General features: G+C 39.2%; 1 protein-coding gene across 6 annotated transcripts in view; it reads left to right on the forward strand.

Annotated features, from left to right (window-relative positions):
* PPP2R2C (protein phosphatase 2 regulatory subunit Bgamma) overlaps nt 1-24,822 on the forward strand; it is a 201,900-nt gene that overhangs the window by 84,454 nt on the left and 92,624 nt on the right. The window contains exon 1 of one of the 6 annotated variants that reach the window (XM_075040858.1): nt 17,178-17,408. The exons of 4 other annotated variants lie outside the window; for them this stretch is intronic. In XM_075040858.1, the coding sequence (XP_074896959.1) occupies nt 17,360-17,408 (49 nt within the window). In that variant the 5' untranslated portion in view covers nt 17,178-17,359. Of the gene's footprint in view, nt 1-17,177; nt 17,409-24,822 lie in introns of those variants that run through there. One more of the 6 variants, XM_075040872.1, reaches the window with a different exon arrangement.

Below are 24,822 nucleotides of genomic sequence, written 5' to 3' on the forward strand. Positions count from 1 at the left end.
CAATTTAGACATTTTGCTGTCATATTGTCCACCAGATCCTATCTGTGGATATGTGTCTGGAGTGCTGAATGACACAGTGACATTTATATTGCTCTGTGGTTTGTCAAAAGAAAAAAAGCTTATTTGGCTTATTAAGTAGGAGAGAATGATACCATGTATTCTGGCAGTTTGTGACAGGGTTGGGAGAACAATGTCCTGTTTGTTCTCCAGGATGGGAGCAGTAGAGATAAATTCAGAATGAAAACATTTATTCTGGGTAACAGTTGTTTTTTGGAAAACTCCAAGATATTTTTATTTGTGGTGTTTACACCAACATTGTAATTTTGTGAGGAAGGAGTCTCGGTGGTAGTGTGCTTCATTTTGTAGGAGTGCTGGAGTGAAGGCTGCCTGTTTGTCATGGGCAGCACGTTAGGACAGTAGTCTTCAACCTCCAGCACGACAAAAAAAACATCAAAAGAATCCATGCAAGTGGAAAGTTTAATTGTAAAGAGGTTTTTTGGTTGTGGGTTTTGGTTTTTTTGGGGATGGGGGTGGGGGGTGGGGGGGGTTGTTTTTGTTTGTTTGTTTGTTTGTTTTAAATTGAGGCTTGGCTACCCAGTTCTGAATGGTTAGGAATAGTTTGAAGGTCTGTTTGGAAGAAACAGTTTCAAGGTTGTCTCCTGCTCCAGTCCTGGCCAGTGGCTGGTGGCTTCTGCTGTCCCTGATGGGGCAGAGGACACTGGAAGACCTTTGGGGGCCCTATGGGGAGGCTGCTGCCAGATTAATGCCGATGCTGCTTCTTTCTTTTTCTTCCCCCCTTTTTTTTTCTGCTTACCTCTCCCCCCGCCCCCTCCCTTTCGCCAACCCTCTCTGCATAAAATGTCTTCTCAGCTAAATGCTTGTGCGGAACGAAAGTAATATTACAGCCTGTCTACTTCACCTGTCCTATTTATACAGCTGGCAGTGCAGTGACTGTGCCAAGTGCACTGTGAACTTGGTACCTCTACCCTTGAACCTCGCAGTAAATGTATAGGGATTTCTTGTTTGGAGTAATCTCAGTTGCTGTGGGTGGTGCAAGTGTGTGTTTTCTTCTAGCTCGTAGAGGAATCTGATACAAGTTCAGAGCAGATCTCGTGCTGGCTTTGAGCTGAACACTTCTGAGGAACACAAGGTAAAAGAAGCTGCAAGACAAATTGAGTTGTGCCTTGCCTGCAAGTAATAAATTTTTTCCAGTCCATGGTGCTGCTGGTTTAACACTGGAGATCATTATCTTCTAGTATTTCCCTAATGATGGTGTTTTTCTTCCTTAATATTTATACTATTTTGCCTATATATTTTATATTTTGCCTAATATTTATACTATTTTTGTTTTGATACGAGATACAGAAAAAGTCTTCTCTGTTTACAGGATCAGTTTTGTAGTATCAATGTGCAAAAGAAACAGCTGAACTGCTGTTTCAGGCAGCTAGCTGTAGGACTGCATGGAAATGGGAGTGCATAGAAATGGGAGTGAAGGAGTGATTGGTATCAACAAAAACCAAGCCACTGTAAAACAAAACCAAAGCCTGTCCCCATCGTGGAAAGATTTATAAACAGTGCTGGTGAGCAAATCTATTTCTCACCTGACTGGGGCTTACTTACAGTTTAGGTTAGAATTTTTGTTGTAGAACATGAAATCTTGTTTTGCATCATCTACACAGAATGTGTGACCAGTTATGCTGTGCTTCATCTGGACAGTAAAGTATGTCTTTTTCTTTCTTTTCTTGAGCCAGGTAAACCTAAAATCTAAACTGAACATTTAGTGATAGGGGAAAAACACTGCTGTTGCTCACTTTTTTACAAGATCTAGTGCTGTGCTAGAAGGCAGAGAGCACTGTGGTATGAAACCAAACATTTCACTGAAGTCAGTATTACTAATTTCAGCTAAGTGAAGATTTCCATGGGCTGTGTCTAAGAATGAGTATAATTGAAATGTTAGATGTCACTTAAAAATATGTGATGAATAGCGGGATGGAGACAGAGTTGAAGAGTGGGAAGGGAAAGGAAGATGAGCCTGTAATAGTAAAACCATAGGGTGTACTCGTTTAGGATCATCTTACTCCTTGGCCAGTACCATAAAGGCAGAAAATGCTAATCGTGCCAGAAGCATCCACAGCCATGCTTTCAGTAGAAATAGCAAAGGAAGAAGGAAAAAAAAAAAACCCAAAACCTTATGAGTATTCTTGAGAAAGCATCATATACAGACAACTCTGGTGGTATGTACTGCATCTGCTCTGACCCAGAAGAGAACAGCTGTTGCCTTTCTATACAAGCTGATGCCTTCAAGGGTGCATTTTACAGAAAAATAAAATTGTGAGGGTGGTAATGGGCACGCATGACAGGACAGGCTAAGCCAATGAAGCTCTACCTTTGCAACATGTACATATATGTAAAAGATACATATGTATTTGCAATATATGCTTTTTTTTCTTTGCTTTCCTCAAATCAGAATAAGGTCTTACATTTAATTTTAAATGTTTTCTCTTTGATCTGCCTCTTTCAAATCTGAGGGGAAACAGCATATTCTGTTATTGAAACAGGCTGCTCTGCCATGCATCTCCTATTTTGAATGCTTTAGGATTGTTATGGGTTTCTGAAGTAATAAGTTAAATAGACCTGTAGCAGCAATTTTGAAGATATGAGCCTAGTGTACACACAACTGTTGTGTATATTTGACACTTCCCCTGCCTTACCAATAAGCCTTTCATAGACATATCTTTTCAGTATAGTTAACCTGCAGTGCATAGGAACATTGACCATGGTTCTGTGACCATAACCATAATATTCTGAATATAAAAGATAAATTCTTTTATCTGTTCAGTATTCTCCACCTCTTCTTATGGAGACTGTCTTTGTCTCTTCTGGTGAAGTGCTTCTATATTGAGGACTCCACAGCAGGTAAAGTTGGCATAATAAAGTCTTAAACCTTGCTTGTGGTAGCTTCTACTATTTGAAGCTTTTGAGAATTGGGAAGGGCTTGGCAGTACCTGAATGTGCACATGAATGATTTCCCCCCCCCTCCCCTAGTTCTTGCTGGCAGATGGTCCTTTAGGGACTTTTGCCAGCAAGTGAAAATCAGAATAGCCTCTAGGAGTGACTGCATTGGTAAGGATATTGGGCAGCCTTTCCTCCTTGCTGACCTCAGCAGAAAGAGGCCTCCAGTGAACCTGATCTATCATTTTCAAAGTTATTTCATATTTTTCTCTCAATAATCATAGTAGCTGCAGAGGAGAGTGTTTAGCGCCCTGTAAGAGTTGTCAAACATAACAAAATATGAAATTAAATGATTGTTACAAAATAAATGCCTGGAAGAGTGAGCTTCCAGTCTTAATGCTTCTCTGAAACAACAGAGGTACCTTTTAAAAATTTAAGCTTTAACATAAAATTTCTGTTCAAAACAAATATTTCTTCTGAAACATAAACTCAGTTAAGAGAGTTTTACAGGTTGGAATAATTTTCATGATGCCAGTAAATGCTGCTCTGTAGCATTACTGTCACTGCCATAATAGTTGTGTATATAACCCAGATTATAACCAACAAATATCTGTTTAATAATTAATGGCTTCTTTTTGTGTAAAATAGTGGAATTTCATTTTCTGCATGAGAATTCCTCTTTTTGTGTCAGATTCTGTTTGAATTTATATTTCTCATTCTTTTTTAGTTTGTTCCAAATCCTCCCCTGAACACTTGCCTCTGCCTGACCTCTAATACTGTGGATTAAAAAAAAAAAAAAAAAGCAGAACTCCATCTGGTTCATGTCATAGAATGAAGGCACCTTTATTTAAAAGGGATTTAAGTATGAAATCAGTCACATGAGTTAAAAATCAACAAAGAAAATAAACAGTCTTAATCAGCAGTCCTTAAAAATTATGTATTCAGTTTCAGACATCCATGAGTGGTAGCATGACATCAGATTTCAAAGACTTTTAAAGATCTCCCAAATTTGTCACAGGCTATCAGAGAGCTATCTGAGTCTGATTAAATGTCTTAGAAGCCCGTGTTATATTGGTAGGTATCCCATAGTTTCTGATCTCTTTTCTAATTACTATAGTAGCATGCTGGTTTTCTGCAGCTATGCAGAAGTGGGGTTTGGTGTCTGGTCATCAGTGAGTGGTTATAGAATATAGCAGAGGTTGGTCCCACATGTACCCTTCATGGACCAAAGCAGATGTCTTTCAGTAATCTTTTGATGGATATCTTCCAAACTGCAGTAATTTGAATTCTGGGAGTTTTCTGTGTGCCACTGGGCTTGGAAGAAATGCTTGACAGAAAGAGATTATTTGACAAAAGTGCCAGTGAAAATGCTACTCTTACTCCCATTTTATGTGGTTGTGATAATAACTGCAAGGTATCAGAATTGATCACTGACTAGAAAAAGTTCTTTATGTGAAGGAAGATTTGTACCAAGAAGATACCAACTATTACAATACAATAGGAAAAACCCTAGCCTCAAGAATAAAAATTTCCATTAACTTTGATAATGCAGAGATTTAGCTATGTTGTTCAACTCTCTGCCATAAATCATGATCAGATTTGTATCTTTCTTTTTATTTATACTGTTATTTACACAGCAAGAGTCACTAGGCACAGCTGGTTCTGTAAACACACAAGAAGGAGGGTTTCTGCCCTGAGGAATGTTAGTGTTAAGTAGAGACAAGAGACAATGTGAGGATATATTAAAGCGGGGGGAACATGAGGTCACGGTGACTGTGCTGGTCAGCACAAGAAGCAGCTGTAATGTGAACCTGGCTGCCAAGTGTCTTCATTTCATGATAATCCATTTGTTGCATTGCCCTGAGGAATACAGTTTGTTTTAGCTGAGCTCAGAGTTGAAGTTAGATCAAGCAGATCTTCCTGTCTACAGAAACATTCTTCACGTTGAAAATATTCTTACGTTGCCCTTAATCACTGTTTTCTGCACATACCAATGCAACAATTATCATTACCACTATAGTAACTGACTAAGCAATTGTACTCATACTCATGCAGTTGTGTGACGGTCAGCCTTGGACACCCTGGGGCTCCAGTGATTACCCCCAAAACTTAAGATAATCTAGAGAATTTTGCTTGTTACCAGTGAACTACAAAAAACGTTTCTTCTGATCTCTGGCATGCTGATTCTCCCTTCACCCGTGCAGCAAAATGTATAGAAAAACACCTGAGAGTTCCTCAAAAATCTGTAACATAAATGTGCAGAAAGAGAGAATCTATGGCAGTCATCTTGTTTGGACAAAATTAGAGGACTTCAGGTGGATGAGAGAGTCCTAAGCAATTTAATCTTAGTGGAAGTAGAGTAGACATGGATGGGTTTTGTGTTTATTTAAAAGATATGTACTGTAATTATTTGTAACTGTATTGTGTAGTTTGAATGTAGTGCAATAAATCTCTAAGCCTTGTCATGGGGACCTGACATGCCTTAAGAAGTGCTCTGTCTGTCCATAAACGGCCCTTAGATGAGGTAAAGGACTGGTGGTCCAGGGGTCAGGAGAGAGCAAAGAGCTTTCCAAAGTGGCTTTGCAGCAAAGGTGTTAAGATACTTACTTGTCCACTACCAGACTCCAGGCAGATCCAGTCTCTCTCTGATGGGATCCTATGCCATAATTGATTGATAATCTATCTTCAGAGGTTTTTTCATGACTCTCTGTTATTCTAGCTAAACTGGATTTGAATTGTGTTCAGCTGGTCTCAGCAACAGATGTCAGGTGTCACTAAATAATGAACAGTCATGTATGGAAAGGCAAGAATATTCACTCTTTCTGTAATCTTGGCCAAATTAATCTTTTACTCTCTGCACATTTTTCAGAATAGTTTTGTATCTTTACTATCAGTGAAATATTAGGATATAGATAATGTATGAATATTATTGTGGAATTGAATACGATTATATTGGGAATGTGTCTTGTTCTGGTTTACTTCTAATTCATTTTTCACCTCTTATTAAATGTTGAAATAAAAAAAAAGAGAATTACAAGTAGTGCCATAAATCAATATGTGTCCTGAACTGCAGAGCATGTCATTTTTATAAAAGGGCAAGCCCCTGTATTTATAATAAATCAAGTTCATTATCTTTTGAGATTCCTGATTAAAGTAGTTAGTAATTTTTGCTGACACAAAGCCATCAGTGCAGCAACAGCAACATTGCTTTGTTTCAAAAATATTGAATCTTAAACTGTTCTGTAAGGGTCATTGGTTATAATCAGCTCCACATTGTAGTGTAAATTTGTTGGTTTGTTGGTGGGGAAGTAGTTTCTTCTAACCAAATTGATATACCAAGCAACTCTCCTGCAGTTGGAACAAACTGCCTTTAAGACTATAATACGAAAATGAATTTAAAATGCCAGATAAGACATAGCAGGTGGAGTTGGGTAGGGACTCAGTATTAACTGATGCTTAGCGCTGGGGAGAGGGTCTCAAGGTTAGCGAGGGCTACTCCAGACTCTGCAGATGACTGCGTCTCAGGAAGGCTTGCTGTGCGGGTTTCCCCACTTCTGCAACTGCCGTGCTAATACCTGCCTGCTCCCACAAACAGCTGTGGAGAGATCTGGTTAATGCCATTCGCAAAATCTTTGGAAATTTGGGAACGGCATATGCTTTTGTACCTGTAAAATACTGCGATCAGCTGAGGGGCTTTGGTTTGGAATGCGAGTTCTTCTCTCCAGCTAGGCATAAAACACGGGTCATCACCAAGCTAAAATTCCTGCTACTTGGACTATGGAAAAGCATGCAAGAAATCAGACTTCCTCCTGCTCTGCTTTAGCTGTTGATAAGATTAGTCTGTTCTGGGGTAGGCTCAAGCACAGCTTCTTTTTCAGTATGAAAACTGTGTGCATCTGGAATGTGATAGTTTCTCATCTATTTCCAGAAATCAGTTCTGACCAGTAAGTACTTGGCATCATTTCCACAAAAATCACCATTAGTCTGGAAGAAATCCGTATGTTGAGGACAAAAGGCGATGCTTCCTTGGAGAAGAGTTCAGAAGTCTCCTGAGTTGTTTTTTGGATATTAGTTGGGTATGCCTATGCTCATAGGTAGAACTAAGTAGGATGACCCAAGTAATTTCTCTGTGAGTCTAGCTTTTCCTCTGATGGGATTTTTGGTTTTATCAGTACTGGTGTCCCAGACTGGGCACTCCCAAGAAGCACGATGCTTGTGAGCAATACAATTCATTGCTAATTAAACTTCCCTCCCTAAATGAGATGAAAATTTTGGTTCCAAAATAAGTGGCTTGTTACTTCTTCAAAGGCTTCCAGTAAGGAAGTAATTAAAAGTATTTGAAAAGAAATTAAATGGACTATGACCCATCACTGGCTTCTTCAACCTCATTCTTTTACCATACTTTCCCCTGTTCCACAGACTGTAAACACAAAATGTTTCCCCCTGTCTTTCAGTGGCTGGTTTGCAGTTACTGCGGACACTTGTAGAGAATATGAAAATGGATTAAGCTGCTCTTCTGTTCAATGTCCTTTCAGTGAAAAGCACTACCTAAGTTGATGTTACAATAAGAGAAGCATATGTTGTCTTTTCAAATTGTTTACACACAGTTAGCCATTATACTGACTGCTTGGTCAGGTGTTCTAAGAATTGTTGCAAATTCTGTCCCATACCAGGAGGTACAATGTCTTTCTCCATCCTGTACAGGGAGTGTTGGCACCTGACACTAATGCCTGAAAGCCACAAGAGCACAAATATGTTCCTTTGGATGCTGCAGCTGTGATTTTTATGAAGAACTTAAAAGGGCATTTCAATGTGGTTCTTGATCTTTTCTGTTTATGTTAATGGCAAAACTTTACTGATTGAGAACTGATCACAACGTGTTACAGCATCTTGTGAAAACTTAACATTGTAAAGGACCTAATGATCTGCTTTGACTAAAACTTTCATTATATTTAAAGAAAGCAAGTCTTTTTCTGATTTGGTTTCTATGTAAAATTCCAGTTCAAGGGTAATTATGACTCTCCAAATTATTTCATTTCATATTAGATTACATTCTTTATTTAGGGTTAAAACAAGGGAAACCTTCCCATCAGTTACTTTGGTCACCTGCTGTTCAAACTAATAATGCCATGCTAATCTAAAAAGGAGTGTCAGTCACAGTCACATTTGAATTCCAGCATAACAGGAAGGAGACAATTAAGAGAGGGAAATTAGCTGAACTAGTGCTATTTTGTACCACTCGATTTTAAAATCTACAGTCAATCAAATATATCAAGAATGGAAGGTGTGTTTCTAAAGAGGTACAGGTTTGTTTACAGGAATGTTCTGTGAATTATAATTTTGAAGTATTAATAATGAAACATTATTATAGGTGCTTTTTTTTCTTCTAGCTTATACTCCTGTGAGAAATAAGGAATAACATACAGGGTGAGGATTTGAGAGATTTGGCTTAGAAAGAAGGGTAGTTATGACTAAGTGCAGGTTAATACATGAGCTCTGGTATTTTTTTCCTGTTGTTAGTGATGAAACACTGAGCAATTTCATGAGGAAGCTTAAATGTGCATTAGAGAAAGACTTTGCATATGCTAGCACATAGAAAATAGATATTTTTCAGAATCTCTGTATTTCTAAGCATTGTAGCATTGCCCATACTGAAAAAACAGGCAGGCTACATGAAGTCCTCTAAAAGGATGAACATTGTTATTTGAAAAGAAAATAGGTACTTGTGACTGTTCGATACCTGGGTATTAATGCAGCCAATTACTGTGTCCTGCCTTTCAAACATTATTATGTTAGAGCAAGAAAAGAGCCAATATTGTATTTTATATGACCTTTCTAATGCTATATATACACATATAGATTTGTGTTATTTGTCTCTGATTCACCAAATGTTTCTTATTTGTGGCTCAAGGCATTTATTTATTGCAAGGCTTCAAGCTGCGGTAAGCAAGGTCATAGATTAAGAATTGATTTCCACAGTTGCTCTAGCATACAAACTAAATTTCTCTTGGTTGGTTATAAAAACTACAGCAGGGCATAAATTCAGCTTTTCAACATTGTCTTGAAAATTAATGTTAAAGCAAATGAAAAAATACCTAAGTATGTATTCCATGCTTAATTTAGACCTTCAGCTAAAACTGAAGGAAAGCAAATTGTTTTTATGCTGCAAGCTTCTAAGTAAAACCATGCTAGTACTAAAGTTTTTTTTTATATCACTTGTTCTTTTTTTTATTACTTTATGTCTCCATTATTTTTTTTAAATTGGATTTTCTGTACAGTTTTTGGCAAATCATGTTTTGATCAAAATGTTTAGTTCTTTGTTTTTCCTATATGCTCCTAGAGTTGTTGCTAATTACAATAAGAATGTGGGTTTTAAAATGGAATATAGTTTCTCTCTTTTGGAAGTAGACAGTCCTACTAGAAATAGAAAAATCCTGCTATTATGTTAGCTTTATCTCTAATGTGAAACACAACATCTTGTTAAACTGAAGGAATACTTAGACTGTAAACTGAAAATTCACTAAAATCAAGGAGGTATGTTTTGGGGGTGTTTCTAAGGTGTTCTTTGTGCGTTGTGTTTTGTTTGGTGGGGTTTTGGGTTTTGGTTTTTGTTTTTTTTTAAGGTGTGCTTTGTGCTGGTAATTATAGTAGAGCTACACTGTGTGCAGCAATCAATTTGTGTAAACGCCAAAGATGTATAACTCTTCGATGAATCTTTGCTGCAATACACAGATTCCTAGTGACTATATAATAAATTTTAAGTTACAGAAATTTGCTTTAGACAAATGTTTAAAGAAAATATTTCTGATATAATACCCTGCCCCTGCCCTCTGTTTTTGAATTAGCATGCCTAGAGCAGAAAACGTAATGCACAGTGTATGTTTTCAGATCATAATCAAAATCATCAGGTGGCTTTACAAATATTAGCTTGGCCTCTGCCATTCCTGCACGTGTCAACTGTTTCTGCCATTAGCAGAGGAATCAAATTGCAAAATTATTTTTCTAAGAGAACAGAGAGCATTGTGTTTTCTTGATGGGAATTCTTGGTTTGCAGTGCACAGTTCACACTGTACCCTATAGCACTGGCCCACAAGAAAGAGAAGTGTGTCAGGTGTTTTGTGGCACTCTGTCATACTAAAATAAAGGCTGAATTGCTAACCCTGTTGCACAGTAGTGCATGAAATAACTTTCTTCAGAGTGGTCACAATACATATGTAAAGAAAAGCAATTGGAAAGCAAAATGCTGTGTGTGATGAGAGTGGTGAAACAGTTTGGCAGTGAAACAGGTATGGAGTTACTTGAAAATATAAACTTCATTAAGAAAAAAAAAAGTGCAGAAATGAAGTACCTCAGACTTGGAAATCACTCCTCTTTCCAATTCAGATGGATGTTTTGGAGGAATGAAGTTGTGAAATTCATATGTTGGTACTGATTCTTAACCCCTCCCTGAACTGTATTTTGCAGGATTAGAGTACATGGATCTCCTTTCATGGCTATTCCCAGCAAGCCATTTTTTTAGCACTTGATCTTATTTTGCAAAATCTTGAGTCGGAGCTTAATTTGAGGTGTTGAAAACTGAGGGTTTTGTCAGCGTTTATGTGTTGGGTGTGTGTGGTGGTGTTTTGGTAGCGGGGGAGAGGCTGCAGGAGCGGCTCCTGTGAGAAGTTGCTGGAAGCTTCCCCGGCTCCAAGTCGGACCCACCGCTGGCCAAGGCCAAGCCCATCAGCAACAGTGGCAGCACCTCTGGGATAATGTATTTAAGAACGGAAAAAAAAGTTGCTGGGGCACAGAAACTGCAACCAAGAGAGGAGTGGGATGTTAGAAACAGCCCTGCAGACCCCCAGGTCGGTGCAGAAGGAGGGGGAGGAGATGCTCCAGGCGCCAGAGCAGAGATTTCCCTGCAGCCCGTCGGGAAGACCCTGGTGAGGCAGGCTGTCCCCTTGCAGCCCAGGGAGGACCGCGGTGGAGCAGATCTCCACCTGCAGCCCAGGGAGGACCCCACGCCAGAGCAGGTGGGTGCCCAAAAGAAGCTGTGACCCCGTGGGAAGCCTGCGCTGGAGCAGGCTCCTGGCAGGACCCGTGGAGAGAGGAGCCCACGCTGGAGCAGGTTTTCTGGCAGGACTTGTGACCCTGTGGGGGACCCACGCTGGAGCAGTCTGTGCCTGAAGAACTGCAGTCCGCAGAAAGGACCCACGCTGGAGCAGTTCATGAAGAACTGCAGCCCGTGGGAAGGACTCACATTGGAGAAGTTCGTGGAGGACTGTCTCCCATGGGAGGGACCCCACGCTGGAGCAGGGGAAGAGTGAGGAGTCCTGCCCCTGAGGAAGAAGGAGCGGCAGAGACAATGTGTCATGAACTGACCCCAACCCACAATCTCCATCCCCCTGCGCTGCTGGCAGGGAGGAGGTAGAGAAAATTGGGAGTGGAGTTGAGCCCAGGAAGAGGGGAGGTGTGGGGGGAAGGTGTGTTAAGATTTGGTTTTATTTCTCATTATCCTACTCCGATTTGATTGGTAACAAATTAAATTGAGGTTTTTTCCCCCAAGTTGAGTCTCTTTTGCCCATGACTGTAATTGGCGAGTGATCCCCTCCCTGTCCTCATCTCGACCCATAAGCCTTTCATTATACTTTTTCCTCCCCATCCCACCAGGGGAGAGGAGTGAGCGAGTAGCTCTGCGGTGCTTTGTTGTCGGCTGGGCCTAAACCACATCAGTTTAAAATGCTCATGTCCATAACAAACTTCCTTTTGACTTCTGTGAGATTTCCATATAGAGATATATCAAAATATGCAGCTTTGTGGTAAAATGAGGTGAATCTATTCAACTCAGACTTTCTCTGAATAATAAAACAGTCTCACTGAAAGCCTTGTTAGGAAGGAATTCTGATTATCAAGTCTGGTAGCCAGGAAGGCTTCCATTTAGGGTATTACTGTTGGACTAACTGGAGCATGGTTATGCCTGACTGAATAGAAGATTTACGCCCATTTCAAAAATGTAGATTTCTTTTTTGAAAAACACTTAAATATGTATGAAGAATCTTTGACTGATTCATTAAGTTTGAATAAATTCCTATGACAAATGAGGGAAATGAAGAGAAAGCAAAAATCACTAGTTAAGCAGGACTCCTTTTGTGAGGTTGGCTGCCTGCAGAGGCATAGGACTAGTACAGATGCATCACTGATAATTCATTGTAGATCCATCTGATGGTAAACTTTGAGGAACAGAACCTTTTCAGAAGTAGATCTGGCACCGGCCTCCTTTGTATTGATATAGTAGTACGGATTTTCAGATTTTTTCTTTACTACTCCCCCGCTCCCCACCCCAAGACAGGGGAAATAGCTGGAAGAATTAGCAATCAGTTTTCTTCTGTTCCTGTGATGAGGTTGGTGTAAGAACGTAATAGTGCTACAAATCTGGTATTCTTCTACTTTTGGATCCTCCTTGACATCAGATGTTTTCGTAAAAGCTGCGAAGTCAGTCTCTGCAGTCACCTAATTCTTATGCCCAGTATGTTCTCCATATAGAACTGTTCTCCATATAGAACCTTTCTCCAGTTGACACCCAGTGCAAAACATTAAAAAATGGTGTTTCCAACAAACAGAACAGAAGAGGCTGAGGAGCAGGGAGAGTGAAGCAGTCTTGCCATTTGTGCCATCTGCAATGTGCTCCAGAGAGAAGAGAATGGAGGGAGGTGAATGATCACTTGTATAAACTACCTGGAAAGACCCTCTGAGATTTATGGATGGGATTTGGCAGTGTACATATGGGGAAGGTCTGTTTAGTTGCAGCCTAGAAGTTTGGGCTTAGGTAGGAATCTTGTGAAAAATGCTGTTTGAAAAAGTGCATCCACAACATTTATTTGGGAGTGCTGGGGTCTTTGAGTTAGCAGGGAAGTGTGCTACTGTGGTGGCTTCAGTCTTCCCTTTGCATTTTAATTCTGGCATGTTTATCTCAGCACTTGATGTGAAATCCAGCAAATTTTGTGATCTTTCTGACTTTAATTGGAGAATTAAACTTGTAAGTTCCCTGAAAGTTTAAAGTGTGTTAATATAAATATTCTTATCATACATTGATTTTTGTGACACAATTTGTGCTTTTTCAGATGTTGTTATCATAATGTGTGTATACTCCAGTGGTAGTATTCTGTTACTTTAGTAGGGATTAATTCCCTAAAATCCACTATCTGCAGCCGGAGGCCTAACCAGATCATTTCAGAAAGATCAAGGGACCACAGTCATTTACATTTGATCGGGCTTTCTTGAACTCAGGCGGGTCAAAAAGATCAGAGGTCACCACGGTATCTGTGGCTGGGGATTATTCCAGTTTGTGGGATTCCATGGCAAGTACCTGGATAGGATATGCAGCTTCTGTGCACCCCACTGTACAGCGCTTGGAGTCAGGCACTGGTCTGAAGAAGGCAACTAAAAAGAATTAATTTATCACTCTCCTGTCTGCACATCTCCTTGGGAATATAACTTCTTGGCATGTGTTAAAATAGCAGTGAGGCTTCTTTAACTGCTCTGAGGGGAAAAAAAAATCATGCAAGTAGTACCTAGTTATGCATTCCTGACTTGGTCTTCCTGCCACCCACTGCCTTGCTCTGACATGGATGGTTCTGCAAACTACATTCAGGCAGAAGCTGTGAACAACCAGTCTTGCTGAGACTTTTCCCAAGCCTCCTTCCATGTGCTGTTCCCTCAACATCAGAAACAGTTTCCCCAATAACTGACAAAGACTTCAAACTACAAAATTTAACCAAACATGTTCATTGCCTTTTTTTTTTTTTTTTTTTAACTTGTGATAGTATTTTCATCAAGGACCAGATGCCAGTACCAAATGACAGTTTGGTCTCAGGTGGCTTTACTTTCTGGTGTGATGGTGGAAAATGGGACCTACTGTATGGCATTAGCAGGGGAAAGGATTTGGATGAGCAAGAAGCAAAAGCTGCCAAAAATGAAACTATGTGACCAAGGAGTCCTGGTACTGTAGGTTTCAAATGCTGTATAATTTAAACAGCATCAAACTCATTAGTGCATCCTATCTGTTTTAAAACAGCTTTAGTCATACCTCATTCTTCACTGCTTCTCTGCTGTAGAATTTTTCCTTTGTGACAAAGCTAACTTGAAACATTTGAGGTTTTTTTTCTCTCTAGTAGAAGGGATAAGCTCACAGCCAACATGGCCAATTGTGGAGCAGTTCTACCCTAAGCTCTCCATCTCTGTCGTTACCCCTTAGCTGTGATTACATTGAACAGGTCTAGATTTCAGTATGTGCTGCACCATTTTGCTTTCAGTTTTTAATTAAAAAGTTTTCATAGCCAGGGAACAGAACAATAGGGGGGTTTGTATCCACTGATAGCCCCCCCCCCCCAAAAGGGTTCAGCTGTGAGTGAAATGCTATTAAAAGCAACATTTGTATGGATGCCAAGTAGGAAGAGACAGCAAGCATTAATAAAGAACAATTCATTTGTTTCAGAAGGAATATATGTAAAATAATGAATTATTTAAAAATAGGTTTTCTTCTGTTTCTCTTCTTTTAATCTTGGTTTTCCATAAGAATAATAATAGTAATTTTCTACCTAGGCAACGAGGACTTTGGTTCCACTTAATGTCTCAGTAACCTTGCACTGAAATGCTAGTATTTCACAAACTGATACCTAATTTTAGTAATCAACCTTATGCATTGAATGTCTTGAACTTTACTACTTTCTACACTTGCAGATTTTGATATAGGCATGCAGACTTCATTTTGTTCATTACTATAAGGCAAAATCAGATGCTTTATGGATTTTTCATAAGGACACACATTTTTGTTTACAGATGGATGAACACATTAAGTTGTGTAACACCTGTGTCTAAGTAGACAGAGAAGTAGGTATTTATGCTGGGCACAGGTTTTTTTTTTCCTCCAGATATGTAGGCATAAAGCCCAGATAAAAATGCAATGGTTAGTTTTTAGACATTGCACAATGTCTTTTGGTCAGCAGTTACTTTATACAAATATGGTTTCTGTATTATTGTGCGGGAGGACCGTAGCATTCATCATAAAACCCAGGGATAGCAATGAGAAGATCTGAGCCGAATAAGAAGACCTTTCCAAAAGGAAACTCGCGAGAAAAGTTCTTTCATTTGAAAGGCTGTGGTTGACTTTCTCAAATTATGGTTATTTGCTCATCTGACCCATTTGTCCAGTAAAGCCAGTACTAAATACTGTGACATCTACAGTAGAGCTTTTTTGATCATGGCAATCCAATATTCATTGCTTGATGGCATTTGTTTTTATAAACAAGAACTACAATTGTTAATGTTCTTGTGAGTATCCTAAATCAGCATTTGGAACATACATATTTCAGGTTTGAATATGCAGCCAGAGCTTGGTACTCTAACCTCTGTGTTCCAGTTATGCATTTGGTAAGTATTTTCATATTTTAAAAATAAAACGTATGGATTTTCTTTTCACCAAACTAAAATTTTTGCAATGGATACTTCATCACTAAAAATCAGCATTATCATGGATCCTTTCTTAGTCTTCAGTCTTTTGCAAATTGCAGTAGCATACCTTCTGAAAAACATGAATGCTGTTTTAGAAGGACACCTTGAATCGCTGATGTGAGTTTAAGAAGAGGCACCGGCAGTGTAATATGGCTATACTACAATTTTCACTCCACGGAAAGTCTGCTCAGTGTTTTGCAGTGCCATGCATGCTCTGTTACATGGCATACACCGACACTGGCTCAACCAGCGGAAAATCGACAAAAACATGCAGATGCTGAGAAACATGCTTGAAGAAGTTGAAGAAGTAGAGGTCACCTGGTATGAAGCTTCTAGGTATGCCTTTTTTTTTTTATCAACAAAATGACATAGTACTTGAACTATTGATTTTCTTTTACTTTATGTCTGAATAGAGATTTGTTTATAATATTTATGGCTTTCTTGTTGATAGGAAGTTGAAGAAGGGAGTTGAACAAAACATACAGGACAGTTCATGTTAATACAGAGCTTTTTTCCTTTTCTACCCTCTCAGTAAAATGCAGTGGCATGGGACAATTTGAATGCAGTGTTAATAACATGGAAAAGCAAAAGAGAAGGCCACAGACTTGGAAATAAAAATTAATTGTTATTTGCTCATTTGAAACTAGCAAGGAGATGGCCAATACATTGCTCCATGGCTAGCTCTAAGTTACTAATAGTACCTGAACTGTGTTTTATAGATGATATAATTAATGTACTTGATAATCATTCTCTCATCATGTTTTACGTTGTTGGCCTGTCTGAGGTCATTTGTGGCAGATAGAAGCCTTTGTGCTCTTTTTGCATGGCTTTTGGTTTCTATTTTCCTTTGTTTTAAAAATAATCAGATTGCAAATCTTACATGGGGGGATGAGTTGTGGAGCTCATCCTTGCTTTGCTGTCTAGATCATGAGCATCTGATACATGACAGTTTGCCACTTGCTGCAAAACTACTCTAGTAACTCCGTGCTGTTCTGATTGCTTTTTGTCTCTTTTTTTTGCCTCTCAAAGGCACTAATGCATGGATGTTTCCTGACTCATTAGTACTTTTTTTAATTCATTGAGTTATTTCTCTTTTATTCAGAAAGAAAGGAGGTGGTAAAAACTAGCTACACTGGAGCATAGTAATAGAAAATCAACTAGCTATTCAGGGTCAGTTTAGGGAAAAGAGATTTTGCTGCCTTATTTTCTTTCTCTTAAATAAACCAAGAGCTGGGTTTGTTCTTTTGTCCACACCCATCTTTACACTTTTCTTCTTTACACTCATCTGCAACTCAAGTCCATTGCTAAACTGAGATGCTCTCTCTGCCTAAACTTAAGGTGACCCTAAGAGTAGTCTTAAGAAAGCAAACCCACATGATCTGTGTACTTTCGATCTGTATTGTTGTTTGCAACCTGAATGTAATTTGGTTTCACAGTACCCACAGCATGCCAGAAAAGAGGTAATCCTGTAGATGGGTAGTATATTTCTCCATATTGCCCATTCTTGGTCGTGTCAGGCCATAGGAATAAGCATGAGTCTGTGCTGAGGCTTTCCCCTTCAATATAGTCCTGGAATTTGGGCTCTTTATGTGGGGTGGAGGGTTTGTACTGTGAATGGCAGTTGAATCTACAAGTAAAAAGGAGCTCAGATACCCACTGAAAAAACTGTATTGATATAAGGAGCTGAGATATTGGATGTAGGACTAACAGACACACAGTTCTGAAAAGTTGGGGGCATAAGGGAGAAATTAAGTGACTTCTCTGTTGTATAGCAGAAGTGGATCAATGGCTTTGTTTTTATGCTTTTGTTTGAAAGGTATCACCTGCTGGCTGCAGAGTGGGTGGATTCAGCTTCCTCCTGGAGTCTGAGCAAATCACTTGAGGAAGATCTTGCTTCCTGCTGCATCCTAAAGACAACATGGAAGGGGAGAGCATCTATGAGGTTGATTCTGGAGATGAACTTAGAGGTAAGGATGCCTATAACTTATTTTTGTTTTCATCCCAGATGGCTGGTTACAGGGAGCCCTTATGACAATGGACCTCGGAAGCCACAAAACCCAAATGTGATAAAGATGTCTACAGTTCATTGATTGTATTATGTTACTTTACAAGCAGTGAATAAAAATTTTTGAAAATAACTGTGTCTTAGAGGAAGTGGCACACCTAGACACTGCATGTTCTAAATGTTGTTATTTAGAGTCTGAGATGTCCCAAAGATGATGCAAACCCTAAATACTTACAATAAAGTAAAGGCATGTAGCATTTTCTCTCTTTCTTTGTTTCTTCTTTTTCTGTCTCTCATGTGCTGAGTAACTGTGTTGTATGCACTGTTTTGTTTGTATTTAACTGGACTGCAGAAAACGGCATGAAATGGTGCTGTCTTCTATACTAGCAACCTTGTATGGATAGAGACTTTTCATTGACGTAAAATAAAGAGTTTTTGTTCTTACTTAGCTACCAATTCTACAGGTGTCTTTCAGCAAATTTGCTAACGTCATTGCTGTGATTTATCATTTTCATAATGGGGTGAACAGCTTCTCAGAGAACGTAATGTTGCGTACTTCTACAGGGCTGCTGTTCTTTACGTATAATGCAGGGGAGCTTTGACAGAGTTTTTGGATAGATCCATCTGTTTTAAATTCCTGGTTTAACACAGCTTCTTCTGAGATTAACTAATCAAATACCTTTAGTTCACAGAACACCTTGAACTGCCTAGGTCAACTCACTTTTGAACTCAGAAGTCTAAATACTATGGGAAAGAATGAGGTTCATTAGAATGTTGTAATAACATAAGACTTGGTGTGCTGCACATCTGTTTGATGGTTTAGGTGTTTTCCTGTGACTGGATTGTAACCAGGCAGATTGTTTTTTTCTGAGTGTACTGTGCTCGTGCTAAGATGTCCCCTTTTGTGTTTAATACTTCTGTAATACTTTTCCTGGGCCCTAGCTATATCAGCAGTACTGTATATGAAGGAGGAACAGTTTCTACTGCTTTACCACTGAGTTTCCTTCTCATTAATGAGTTGCTTCCAGACACTCATCAGTTGGGCTAACATGCAGATATGAATCCTTAGTTTACTTTTTTTTTTTAAAAGACCAAAAACTTGATTGTTCAAGTTACTTTTAAAATTCCTGATAATACTGTCTGTGAAATATTTATTTTGTCATAATAAATTTTGTGACAAGAACAATAGAAGTATTTATGCTCAAATAATGCCTTTCTGCTAGGTGAATGAAGGGTAATAAAGTAGCAGCATTCTGTCTGACATTCTGAGCATTTGTGTTGCCCTCTCCCAAAGTTTTGGAAACCGTTGGAGCCATCATTATGACCATTACTGATTAGGTTACTTTTTCATTTTGTATCCTTTTCACTTTATCCTACCTCAAGCACTAGTTTTGGCCTTACTGTTGTGTCCTTCAGTGACTGAATCTCTACTGCGGTACTGCATCTCTGTCATTTCTTTCATGCCACTTTGAGCATGGAAAAATTCTTTAGAGCTCAGGTCAAAGATGATTTTGTATCCCAGCTTTCCTTGAGTCTGACCTTTGTTGTTGTTATAAGTTACTGTCCTTGATCTACATTTTTTCTAATTTATATAGGAAAGAGCGAGTGTGTGTGTTTAAGTATGCAGAATGGGTAACCATATTTTTGGCTTGTCCTGCTCTCTTCTCTTTGGATTCTGACTTAAGATGGTAAGCTCTTCAGAGCAACTTTACTGGTTTTGGGAAACAGAATAGATTGTCATTGACATAAGATGAATAGAATAACTGGTACAAGAACAAAATCTGATCTTGTATGCGATAGGGCTATACTTACAGGGGCATGTCAGTGTCTCCAACGTACATAGACGTATGATGCTTTTTTGGACAAAGTGTGCTTGCATGAGTAATACTAACCCCAGAGTACCATTTCACATTTTTTAGAAAAAAGGTGATGTTCTCTCTGTGTGAATTGCTGGATAGCAGCTCAAGTAAAAAAATTCCTTGCTTCATCCTTTATAAACAAAACAAAGGTATATCAAACCAAACTCACCAAAAATTCCCATTCAGAAAGTATGAGGACTGGGCAAGAACTAGCACTTTGTTATGATCAACCCATCAAGCGTTTCTATCTGATGAGTGAGGGAAGTGTTGGAAACTATTGTGTTTTAAAATCAAGGGCAACTAAAACTTTGAATACAGCTTTGCTAAGTTTCTTGGATTCTTTGTCCTGCTTTTCCTATTTCTACTTGAGATACCAAAATGACGAGTATATGCTGTTTATGGAGCCAAACTAGGGAATTTTGCACTGTTTTATAGAATGTGAACTAAGTAAAAATGTGACTTTAAAATAAATATCTTTTGGAAGATGAAGGACATGGATACTTTCTGAGATAGGTACATAGCTCTCAGTAGTGTATAACAAAGTCTGTATGCACCCTATATATTATAAATACAGACACACCTTGAGATATGTACGTATCCAGCACAAATGTGTGGTTACAATTAGGCTGATTTGATGTTTGAATTATGATATATCAGAGATCTGAGACAAAACAGAAATGTGCCCATTTTCAGCAACATGAGTAGAACATGTCAAGCAATTTACTAGTGTGATGGAATCACCTCCAAAACAGAAGGTATGTTTTGTTAATTCAAGGTGTGTGGTCTCTGATGGAGGAATTTCCTGGGACCATAAACTCCCTGTGAGACTGCATGAGTTTGAGGGTCAAAAGACCTTAAGAATTTTGTGGCCATTTCTTGTCAGATCCAAAAAATAATATTAACAAAAATATTACCCCATTGTTCATCATTTCATTAATAGAAAATCAGGCCACTATTTTCAGGAACTCAAAGTAAGGCTCTTCCCCTCATTTCAATTGCAAAAAAGTGTTCAGATTTTCGTAGGTGTGGGTGGCTTATAGCACTCCTTAATGCCAGTAAAAGCTCAGGACTGAGATCAACTAAATCAATTTGATACTGTGGAGTTATGTACTTAACTCAGACTTCTTTGGTTTAAAAATTAGCCCTAATATTAAAAACAGTTTAGGTAGCTGTGCTGCGGGCATTGTACCTGGTCATCTTGATTTGATGTTACTTATAGCAGGTTTTGAATGCCTCTTAAATGATGCACAAAGAAGAACAGAGCTGACTTTTCTCCTGGCCTATAAAGCCAAACTCAGTGAGGTTCCTTATTATGCAGTCGAATAGAGACTCCAGAGAAGAAGCCAGTCCAAACATGGTGGAGAAGAGACAGGACTGTAAATCTTCACTGTGCAATGCACTGAAGACCTATTATAGCTGACCTAGAACAGATGGGCACATCTACTTCAAAGCAAAGACTTCGTAGCTTCAGTTGCCTAGGAGAGATTAATGCTTTCCTCAAACGCAAGAACTCTGTGGTGGGGTGACCTTAGCTGGCTGTGAGGTGCCCAGCAAACTGCTCTCACTCCCGCTCCTCAGCAGGACAGGGAATAAAATAAGATGAAAGGATATGGAGAGGGACATCATGCATCAATTAATGTCACAGGTAAAACAGACTCGACTTGAGAAAGATTAATTTATTGCTAATTAAAAATATAGTAGGTTAGTGAAAAAAAAAAACCCAAACCAAAACCACCTTCCCCTCACTCCCTTTCTTCCCAGCCTCAACTTCTCCCCTTCCTTCCTAATTTTTCTGCCACCTCCTGCCACCCCTGAGCAGTGCAGGGGGATGGGAATCAAGGGTTACAGTCAGTCCATAACACTTCATTTCCGCTGCTCCTTCTCCTCAGGCTCTTCCCCTGCTCCAGCATGGGGTCCCACTCCGGGGATACAGTCCTTCATGAACTTCTCTAACGTGGGCCCTTCTCATGGGCTGCATGCAGTTCTTCAAGAACTGCTCCAGTATGGGTCCTTTCCACAGGGTACAGTCCATCAGGAATGTACTGCTCCAGTGTGGGTCCCCCACAGGCCACAGTTCTTGCCAGAAAACCTGCTCGTGTGTGGGCTTCTCTCCGTGGGCCGCAGCTTCTGCCAGGAGCCTGCCCCAGCACCGGCTCTCCATGGGCCACAGCTCCCTTCAGGGCATCTCCACCTGCTGGAGGAGATGGGCTGCAGGAGGACAACCTGCATCACCATGGTCTTCTCCATGGGCTGCAGGGGAAAATCTGCTCTGGTGCCTCGAGCACCTCTTCCCCCTCTTTCTTCATGACCTTGGCGTCTGCAGGGCTGTTTCTCTCACGTTTTCTATCTCCTTTCTCACAGCTGCTCTTGCGCAGCTCTTGTACCCTTTCTTAAATACGTTGTCACAGAGGCACCACCAGCGTCGCTCATGGGCTCAGCTTTGGCCAGCGGTGGGTCTGGCTTGGAGCTGGCTGGAACTGGCTCTGTCCGACATGGAGACAGCTCGCGGTCTCTTCTCACAGAGACCACCCCTGCAGCCCTGCCCCCCCATGCAGTTCTTAGAGGGTATTATCATTAAGCGATTGTCTTTATTATCAATATCTTGGCTACTTTGATGTGTTCCTAAAAGTAGTCATGAACTTGGACAATGTAGCATTAAGTATATTTGGAGATGTTTCTTTAGAAACTTTTAATCCGTTTAATTATGGAGTGATATGATTATTAATTAAAATTGAAGATCAAGCTCTGTTATTGTTCCGCTTCCATGACTTGATTTTTCAAAATTTAATCCTGTTTGTTTTGGCAAGGAGTCTGCAATGTCTAGATATATAGGCAGAATCAATACCATAACACAGGTTTTTCCTTGCTCCCTGCACTGTGTTTTAGTAAGAACCTGAAGATTTGCTGCTGCCCAAAAGGTATTACGGGGAGGAGATTGGGGAGGAGAGGTTATGCAACTTTTATGGTTCTGTTGCATTGATATTACACCAGATCTGCTTTTGACCTGGTGTTTTCACTTGTAGCTCTTGTTCGAATAAAAAATCCTTCCTGCATGTTAGCAAGGCTGTGAGCCAGTTGCTATGGTATTCAGCTTTTTTTTTTTTAACCAATCGGTTTGCTTTTGTGATGATTCAGCCCAGAATAAGAAATCAGTCACACAGGCTAGAGCTGTAATCAAAAGAGCAGCTATTGTTGGCTTGAAAATCTATAGAGGTTGGTAGAATAGCAGAATTGGAGTTTCAAGAAAACATTTATTACAGTCTGTGTTTATGGTATATATTCTAATGTGTAACTAAACTCTAGTAATGCTGGTAATGGCAGTAGTCCTTTTTTCAGGGTGATGATAAAAATTGAATCACTGGACTAATTTTGCTATGTTGTTTTATCACCCCAATGGCATCCATAATTTCCAGCCAAAAAATTATCAGTATTTTTATTCTGTGGGCATTTTTTATTGTTCTTCATTGTGTTACCAAATGGTAGTATGTTTCTGACAGGATATTATTTGTTAGTGGAATATTACCAGACTCTGCAGCTTGTCTTCTCAATTTTAGTGTTGCTGTTTGGCTAATCAGAACGTTCTGGAAGACTGCTAGATAATGTAGAAGGATTTTAAAGTCATAATGCTGCTGATCTGTAGCTGCAGTGATCTAAGTATAAAAGGAAGACAAGGTAGTTAGAGAGAGGTAAATTCTGATAGATGAACTATCAAAAAATGGAGGACGGACTTTTGTGGGTCTTCTGCAGGTTTTAAGAAGCTCTTGTCTGCTTGAAGGCAAGGTTGTTCTCCTACCCACCCTGCCTGCAACTGTATCAGCAGGACAAATAAAAAATACTGCTTCTTTTAAACAAAACAACTTCTTTCCAAAGTCATGGCTGTACCACAAATAAAACTTTCAAATTTCAATTTAGAAATCACTAGAAATCATGCTTGTAAAAGACAGTGCTACATACTAAAAGGCCATAAAAATCTAGATCGTGCATGTGACAGCAATAAGTATGTGAAAACATGTATTTGAATTTGGAAATATCTAGACAAAAAAATTAAAGATTTCCTCTAGAAATGCTTTTTGTCTGCGTGCTCTGTACAGTACAGTGGCACAATCCTTTTCCAGTGGATAGCAGTATCTCCTGAAGAAGCCTTTGCTTATTGCTCCCAGAAGTGTCATTGAGAGCTTTCTTTTTCTTTCCCAGAGCCTTATGTGGTACCCCTTCTTTTTCTGTATGCAGGTAGTAATGTCCCACTGTGGACTAAAATGCTGGCATTGAATAATGATCTCTGCTTTCACAGAGTATGAACAAAACCACCTCCTAGTTATCAAGGGTTTGACTAAGAATAGTAACTAAATGATGAAGTTGAATCTTGGAGAGGCTTTAAATGATGCTGATAGAGACCATGAACTGTTCACCTCTATAATAGCTCCATTTCAGTGTCTGAATTCCTCATTGTCACTGGACATCCAGGTAAACCTCAGCGTGCTGTGTACCTGCCACCACAATAGTAAAGCAATCAGCTGTGATGTTCAGGAAATACAGGTTTCTGAGCATGTGGCACATGACTTTGCAAGAGATCAAAAGGCAGATGTGCATCAGCTCATCAAACAGAATGAAAAATCCACCTTCCAAGATAGTACAAACAAAAAAAAAAAAGAGCAAAAAAAAGACTTGTCACAGCAAACTAAAAGGGAGAGTAAAACTCTTCCTTGTTTATAGTACGTATTAAGTCTTAATTTATTGCACTGGGATTCCTGCATCCTGATAAGTGGAATGTGGAGTGCTCCCCATTGACTGTTAGCTAAACAGGCTGAAGTGGTTTTAGGTCAATTATTAATTTTTATTTATGTCAAATCTATGCTTAAAACACATACTTACGGGACAATCTTCCATGTTATTCAGTGAAATGAAAACCTTAGAAAAATCTGGATGGATCAAGAAATTTTTTTTTAGAGTTTATGGTTTTGGATGGCCAAATTTAATATATGTGGTGTTTCACACTTGTTAGTTGCCACTGGATGTCTGAGTACGTACGAGACATACATCAAGGAGGTAGAGTTTTTAAGCATGTCCTCTTTTTACAAACGCGATTTTAATGGCACAGTTCACTGATGTTTTATCTTCTGAAGTTTTCAGATGAGCTTTTTATTGTTTATTAGTGTTCTTTAACTTATTGTAAAGAACTATATACTAAGTTACAAGATATGTACGGATGACCAGCAGTCATTAGACTATGGCAGATAGTTTTGGAGTACAATAAATGTGGGATATTTTATATTGATTTTTATCGTCATCTAGAAATAAATTTGTAAATACAGGAGGGAGAGCAAAGAATGAGAGTTGTTCTTCTTGCACATAGCTTTTTAGTGGTTTGCATTCAAAATGTATAGAGGGCACTTATGAAAAGCAATGCTAATTTGTAGCCATTGCAGGTATTAAAAATACTGTGGAAATCATCCTGAAGGTGATTATGAAATCACCTCATAAGCACATGCCAGTATTTAAGTGACAAATAATGTCTTT

This window comes from Buteo buteo, chromosome 1 (assembly GCF_964188355.1).
Source record: "Buteo buteo chromosome 1, bButBut1.hap1.1, whole genome shotgun sequence".
In the NCBI taxonomy this organism is placed as follows: Eukaryota; Metazoa; Chordata; class Aves; order Accipitriformes; family Accipitridae; genus Buteo; species Buteo buteo.